The sequence below is a fragment of the Dioscorea cayenensis genome, chromosome 1, assembly GCF_009730915.1.
Source record: "Dioscorea cayenensis subsp. rotundata cultivar TDr96_F1 chromosome 1, TDr96_F1_v2_PseudoChromosome.rev07_lg8_w22 25.fasta, whole genome shotgun sequence".
Classification (NCBI taxonomy): Eukaryota; Viridiplantae; Streptophyta; class Magnoliopsida; order Dioscoreales; family Dioscoreaceae; genus Dioscorea; species Dioscorea cayenensis.
In genome coordinates this window covers 26166496-26174736 of record NC_052471.1, presented here as the reverse complement: position 1 = coordinate 26174736, position 8241 = coordinate 26166496, and the positions used below count along the sequence as shown (strand labels likewise).

Genomic DNA, 8241 nt, shown 5'->3' with positions numbered 1-8241 from the left:
GAAGCTCAAAAATCACAAAACTATTCTTCAAAAATTAATTCCAGTATAATTGATAGAGAAATTAGGGAAAACAAATATTTAACTATCAAATTACAAAAGTGTGTGCACCAAACTTGGTGACTTTCTAAATACAAAGTTCAAAATTTTTCTAAATAAAAAAAAGTCCCATTAGATTTCCTAGAGAAATTAACCATAAGAAAATATTATAAGAATATAAGAATTTAATTACATAAGAAATCATTGGTGATACAGAGAATGGAAGATAACAGGTTGGGCAAAATTTAGCACAAGCGGCAATAATAGGTTGGGCAAAATTTAGCAACTAAAGAGCCATATTTAGTGGAGCAGCCTTCTCCTGGAAAAAAAAAAATCACTTAAATTGTAGCAATGACCCTAATTTATCTCCAAATTTACAAGGAACTAACTTAAAAAAAATTACAAATTACCTTTTTCTTGACGTAGAAAAGAAGAAACATTTTATTCTTCAAATCCTGCAAGAAAACACTAATTATAAAAAACATTCAAGAGTTATCTGTGTCTGTCACCATTTACTTGTACCCAGTATACTCGGCAATAATAGCTCATAAGTAATGAGTCTTTTAGAAAGTTAAGTTTTGAGTTACCGATCATTGTTTGGGGTTTAATTAGAGATGAGTAATTCTGGAACAGATAATTCAGCACATTGCTATCAGAGTTAGAATATGTAGATCCATAACAAGAGGGAGTTACAAGATATGACCTTAGAAACTGAAGTGTATCCAAGCTTGCAGACAGCTTCACAAAATTTATCAGGGTCCGCTCCGCCATTGTTTGAATCAAACCTACTTCGAACTTCCGCTATTAATAGCCAGCCACTGCAGCACATGACAATAAATTCTCATAAACGTCATTAAGTCAAAATTAAGTATTGTAGAAATGAAAAACTGCTTGTAAAATGTGAACCATGGCTTGAGAACTTTGTTTGCTTCCTGCAGGTAGCTTGAGAAATTAGTTCCCATTAGTGATAGACAAAAGACAGCAACATCAACAGATGATGAATCCAAGGGTGTCTGCAAAAAAGATACAAGTGATGTGAATGCACAAACTATATTAAATTCCTATATAACCTCCTATAATTTGATGTTAAATTAAAGGTTACATAGGAATTTGATGTTAAATTCCTATGTAGGCTCCTATAATTTGATGTTAAATTATAGGTCACAAAGAAAGCAGCAACTCCTCTGACGTTAAATTCTTTTGCAACTTCCTATACATGGCATTGATTGACTTGTCAGCCTGTCAGAATGAAAGAGAAATATTGACAATCTTATTGCGAGGAAGCCATGCTTCATAATAGAGTATCTCTTTCTTACAGCAGATAAGCTTGATTTCAGTTTTTTTCCTAAGATCCATTCTCGACAATCCCAGTTGGAAAGGAGTCTGTAAGCATAATCCTGTCAGTTATTACCAAAGTAAAACAGTATTTACCACAAGCTGTTAAATCACATTCCACATAGAACAGTGAAATAAATGTCTGAACATAAGAGCATATGGTGCACCAATAGTATGGACATACACACACGTGCACACATGCTTGCATATAAATGTATGCATTCACCAAGAAAACACAGCTATGTAGTATTTTGCCTTAGTTTTAAAAACCTGCTGATTTCTTATTGCATCCTATAAAAGAGAAGGTTCAGTTCAATGTTACAAGGCATAATTATCACTAAATTAGACGCTTGCTCAATATATATGGTCATTTGTACAGCTAGTTTTTCCCCTTTCCATATGCCTAATGTTGTCTGGGCAATAGAAGTGACTTCTTTAGATTATGATTGTGATAGCAAATATGCAAGACATGGGCTGGAGATAGATTATAGAATTAGGGTGCACTACAATTCAAAATTGACAACCAAGTTGGCTAGGTTAAGGTACAGTAATCAAACGCCAAATTGAGAATTTTGAAACAAGTGAGAGCTTCTGTTAATACTGCAAGTTAGGTCAAATAAATAACAGACAGCTAGCTCACTTTGGTCACTAAATAATTATCTGACTCTGAGCTCTAAGCATAAATTCTACTTTATTATGCTGTAAACTTTGAATACTTCTTCAGTAGTGTAGTTTCAAAATTGGAGTTGCGAACTTATGAAAAGCACCACGTTTCTGAGAACTAATAAGAATTCTTGGTAAACAACATAACGAAGGTGTTTCACAGTTAATTACCTCCTCAGGTGTGATTTTGTACATCAAATCTTCTATTTTCCGAGCAAACTGGAATAATTTTTCAAATTGCTGCAAAAATATGATATTGTAAATGAATCAATATCTCTCAAAAATAAATAAAGACTTGAAGATCCAGTAAAAGGGAAGGGTGTTGATAAAATTTAATATCACAACTTCTTCCTTGGGGTGCTAGAACTTACAACGTAAATGATCATGCTGATATGGCGTGTACAAGCTTGCTCGTATGATTCACAAGCCTGGTGATAGAACTTTGCAAGTGTTGGTACTACATTGGCCAAATCATAAAGGCTGGAAGTCAAAGGAAGTGCAGTCTATCAGAACATCTAATTGTGCTGCAGATATTAAAGGAGGTAATCCTGACATGACAAATTAAGAAAAGTAAAATGAAAGAATTTTTATCTATTTAGACAATGATGGAAACTGCTCATAACCTGTTATGAAAAGCTGCATAATTATCGAGAAGTAAAATGTCAGCATATTTTGGGTCTGCTTGAGCAATCTTTATAGTCGGTCAAATTTTTGACAGATAAAAATTATTGTAGTTAAAATTTTTAATAAGGGAAAGGCGCCCAGCTAAAGCGTTGTGGTTTACGTCGCAATAAATGACACACTTGTCGAAATTTTCCGAATGTTGCTAGTGCAAGTCATATGTCGAAATGTAACCTAAATATTGTACTTTGTTGAATTTTTTGATAATATATATCTTAACTTGTTTTAGTTATGGAAGTAATTTTTATATGTTAAAATTTTTGGATGTTTAATATTGTGTTATTATGAAATAAGAGAGTAGAAATAAGAATAGAATAAGTTATGAGAAAATATTATTAAATTATAAGGGCTTGAATGTAAACCTATTTTTAAATTTAAAATACTAGGACCCGTGATTTTTTAAAAAAATAAAAATTTAATATTAAAAAATAATGGGACCTATAATTTTTTTAAAAAAATAAAAGTTTAATATTTAAAAATAATGGCACCCGCAGCTTTAAAAAAATTATTAAAAAATAAAACATGCGCATTCCCATAAATAATTACTGAAATACATATTTCGGTAATGGCCGTTGGGGAGGATACCTGATTTTTAATTTCTCCCGACTTTGATCCAACCCTGTTTTCATCTAAAAAATCGGATTGCTTACCCGATCTTTTTTTTGGATCGGGTATCCAAAAATAAATTTGGGTCAAAAAATTGGATACCAGATCGGATCATCAGATCTGTATTCTTTTTTGCTCACCCCTATTAATTATTAGTAAAATTCATGCGAAGTATTAATTAAAAAAAAGGTATATATATATATGTACATATATATGTACATATAAAAGACACGAGTGTATATATATCTATAAATATATTACTTAAAACGCAAGGCAACTAGGGATGTCAACGGGGCGGGGATTCACGGGGGACACATTCCCTGGTCCCCGCCCCGATTTTCCACTCCCATCCCCGACCCTGGCCCCGAACCTGAATACGGGGAATATTTTTCCCCGTCCGGTCCCCGCGTGGATTTTTTGGTTTTGGGGATTCCCCGGCCCCGATTAATAAATTAAAATATTATTATTATTTAATATAAAATTTTATATTATATTATAATTTTCCTATAACTCAATGAAAATTCAACAACTCTCTACTTGACAAAAAAAACACCCTTAAAAGCAAAAGAAGAATCATGTTAGACAAGTCATATAATTGAAAGAAAAAAAAAATTCAATAGTTCAAAGGAACTAGTAAAAATATCTGATAAAGGAAATGTAAATCTAGTTTCTTCATTCAACTGAAGTGAAAATTTTCTTTTTTATCTAATAAAGCAAAAGTTTTACAAATGAACCCAAAGATCTTTAAATTTTCTTTTTTATTTTTTTATATGCATATAAAAAATTCTTTTTGTTTAATAATATCATCAGGATATAAATATATTTACATTTATTAATTATTTCAAATGAGAAAAAAATATCCCTATATATTATGATTGCTAAATTTTAATTTTTAAAAATAAAAAAATTATTTTAGAAGTGAACAAATCATATGTACATTAAAATTTTATAAAGTTCTATATGAATTATAAGGATATACAGGGTTATGTCTGAAAATCTCTATAAAGATTAAAGAATAATCCGTTCATTATTTAATAAAATTATTATATAATATATTTACAAAATTAAAATTAAACCCTCTAATTTTCAAATTTTTAGTATTCATAAAAACTAATTATTTATCTTTAAAATAACCCCGATGCTGGGATTGTAACCCCGGGTTACAACCTCATATAACATAATTAATTTTATTTAAATATTTATCTAGTGAGCTTTTATCTTTAAAAAAATTATCTTTAAATATTTATTAAAATATAATATTTATCACGCCATGCAAATTTTATCTTTAATTTTTTAAATATCTTTTTAAATTTATAAATAATTTTGAATATTTGGATAAAAATGGTGGGAATAATAACTTTGTGAGGTCACTGAGATGGGATAATTTTGTGATTTAGAGGTTAATTTTTGAATTTTTTTTACATATTTGGTGGAAAGAAATAATATGAAAATATTTTAAAATTACTTGGAAAATTCAGAGCTTGGGAAGACCCGAAAAACCAATGTTGTCATGTTGATCAAACCGTTGATAATCAATGTGGATCAGACCATTGATCTACATTGGTTATCAATTATCAACGGTTTGAATTTGATTATCTAATTAAATTATTAAACCGATTGTGTTCCAAATACATTAAGGCATCATGTTAAATACCGAAATTTGAATTTCTCATGGTATGTTTTGACAAAAAAATTTGTTAAATGTTTGAAAATTTTAAAGTAAATATAAAAAATAAAAAGAATTAAGCATTTAAATTAAAATGCCATAGTTAAAGAATTTCAAATAATAAACAAATAAAAATTAAATCTTTTTTTGCCTTGGGATCAGAAACAAAACCATCTTTATTCACACACTTACAGTGGATCTAGCAATTTTTCCCCCCGACCCTGACGGGGAATTTTTCTCCTAACCCAGCCCTGGCCCCGGCCCCGATCCTCGAAAAAATTCCCCGACCCCGGCCCCGACGGGGCGGGGAATCATTCCCCGTCGGGGCCGGGCCAATTGACATCCCTAAATGTCCATATAATAAATATAAGAGTCATGTGCAGTTGAGTTGAGGTTCATAAGGTCTCAAAAGAGGTATAATAAATTCATTGTTAAACTTTTGAGCAAGCTATTTGGAACTTAAAATTACAAGAAACCCAAATAATTGTAAGGTAGTTTTCATCAATAGGTTTAATACTATTGTCTAACTAGAACACAAACTTTGTTTTTTCAATGTTTCTTCTTCATCAGGTACAACAGTATTAATTGCTACTAAATTTCAATGTATTATACCATAAAATATATCCATGTATGTAAAACTTCAACAAGCAACGACCCAATGTTGTTCTTAGGTACTAACGGCCAGCACACCAAACAAAAGAGCTAAAGTTAGGGTTATGTATGTCCACCTACAAATGACAAGGAAAAGGTTATCGAGATTTGTAAATTAAAGAGACTATATAAGTACCAGTTTTTTTAGTTTGCACATAAGCTATCCAAAATCAATATATAGAATATATATAATACGGAAATTTTTAGAAAAAAAACTGTGCTTGAACTTCTTAGACTGACAATTATCGCTTGAAAATTATAAAAGCTAATTAAACATGGAATCAGACGAAGGGCTTTAGAAAGTTCAGTTTTGAGATACCGATCATTGTTTCGGGTTTAATTAGAGATGACTAGTTCTAGAACAGATAACTCAACACATTACTATCCATGCTTTATATATATGACATGGCAAATATTTTAAAAATTATTAATATTATTAAAAAATAAAAATAAAAATAAAAATATTTTAAAATTTTCCCATTACACCCTTTAAATCCAATAAAATCACCAAACATTTTTAAATTAAAAATTTAAAGATAAAAAATTCTTATCATCGAAATATTTGGTTGGAGATAAAAAAAACATTTGATATTAATTTTTTTTTTTCAAATATTAAGTTGGAGATAAAATTTTTATATATATATATTTAAATAATTAAGTATGAATTATTAATATTGATAAAAATTAAATTTTTTGAAAATAAAAAATGAACCTTTTTTAAAAGAAGATAATAGCAAATATTTATTATTAAATAATTTTAATATATCAAAATCTTATGATTTTTTTTATATATTTGGCATGTATTAGGTTAGGGTATTTTAGTAAAAAAAATGATAATACAAGATTAACAGTTAAAGAAACTTGATAATCTTACGTTCCAACCACATAGTATTATGTAGACAATCAAATAAAAATTGTGCTTAAACTATGCATAAACAATCCATACTTATGATACATATTTTACAATCATTTTATAAATAATTTTAAAAAAAATAAATATATTTAAACCTTAATATCATAATTTTTATTTTACATTAATTAATATAAATATAAAATAATATTATGTATATATACACACACATATCTCTTGTAATTATTTCATTAAAAAAATATTATGAAAATAAATGTACATAGTTGAGGATTTAGATTGAAAATAATCACTTGATCTTGATAAATAGTCATATTGAAGATTGAAAATTCAACTCCCTTATATAACATTGTTGAGGATTCAATATATATGTGTGAGTGTTATGATTTGTCTACATTGACAATAAAAAAAAATTCCCGATAAGAAACTACTATTCAACATATGTATTCCGACCAAAATTAGTGGAATAGCACTATTTGAAGAAGAATGAATAGTATTAATCTTTGAAATGACACTTTTGCTCTTCTGAATATTTAATTAAATAAAACTTATAAAATTAAATAATTAACTATAATATTTAAATAAAATAATAATTAAAATAACAATTATTATATATAATTACAATAATAAAAGTAAAATGACATTTTTGGCCATCAAACTAATAATTAATTAAAATGAGATATTTAATGTGAATATATAATTATAATAATTATTTCTAATAATAATATTCAAAATATTCTTTACATAAAAAAATTATTTATTATTAATTGGATTTATGTGTATTAAGAGTAAAAAGAAATTTTGTCATATTCCCCTCTTAAATTTTTTCCATTTCTAATAATAAAATATTCCACCGTTTCCATTCACATTTCTATTTATACAATGCCATTACCATTCCAATTCCGTGAACCAAATGCACCCTTAAAAATTTTTAATAACTGTTAAACTAAGAATTTTGCATATAATTTCTATAAAAAAAATAAAGCTTGTTTTATTGAACATGCAAAAATTTGTAAGGATACACAAGAACCTATCCCACTGCTGCAAATCTTTACAAAATGTATTTTTTAAATTTCATAATTTTTTGACAATAACCAAACAACCCAAAACCTATTTACCATTTCAAACTAAGTCTGCATATAATGATAACAACAATACAATTACTGTTGTCCGTCCGAAAATACATATATTTCAGGGAAAAAAAATACAACTTAACTATGCATGTTTTTCTACAAGATACATAAGACGTCACTGCTCCAAAATAAATAAATAAATAAATAAATAAATCTTGATGTAACATTTACAATGACTTCCATAAAAAGAACACTGCATCAAGAACATCGTAGAAAATACGATATGAAAACGGGAAACAATTAACACTCACGAAATGGCAAAGATTAGCACTTGTTCTCACTGCTGTCAATAAGCTCTAAGATTTTATAGAAGAGTGGCCTACAAAAGGAGAAAAGGAAAAGATTGCATCTGTTTCAATTAAAACTAAGAAGCACAAATATCGATTCAAAAAACATCTGATGAGAAATGATCACATGTAATACTTAAATTGCATGGTTTATTAAGGAGCTGTTGTTTAAAGAGAATCAATAAGAGGATTCAAAATGTGACTAAAAATAGAGCAAACTAAGGCACAAAATACATTGAAGGAACAACAGGAGCATCACTGATTTAGGACAAAGAAACAAAGAATTTCAATAGGATGATAATTTATTGATACACT

General features: G+C 28.3%; 1 protein-coding gene and 1 long non-coding RNA gene across 2 annotated transcripts; both read right to left on the bottom strand.

Moving 5' to 3' along the window:
* Window positions 1-322: 322 nt before the first annotated feature.
* LOC120258084 (ribosomal RNA-processing protein 8-like) lies at window positions 323-1055 on the bottom strand (the record flags this gene model as incomplete). The annotated part of the gene is made up of 4 exons (XM_039265433.1): window positions 323-355; window positions 447-491; window positions 740-854; window positions 943-1055. Coding segments are annotated over 4 exons (306 nt in total), but the record flags the coding sequence as incomplete, so codon positions are not given.
* A 151-nt stretch (window positions 1056-1206) lies between these two features.
* Window positions 1207-2541, bottom strand: LOC120265561. Its single transcript, XR_005537685.1, has 4 exons — window positions 2406-2541; window positions 2206-2274; window positions 1353-1419; window positions 1207-1275 (listed from the first exon to the last, which is right to left on the bottom strand). It is a non-coding gene; the product is annotated as an uncharacterized LOC120265561 (long non-coding RNA).
* Window positions 2542-8241: the final 5700 nt, after the last annotated feature.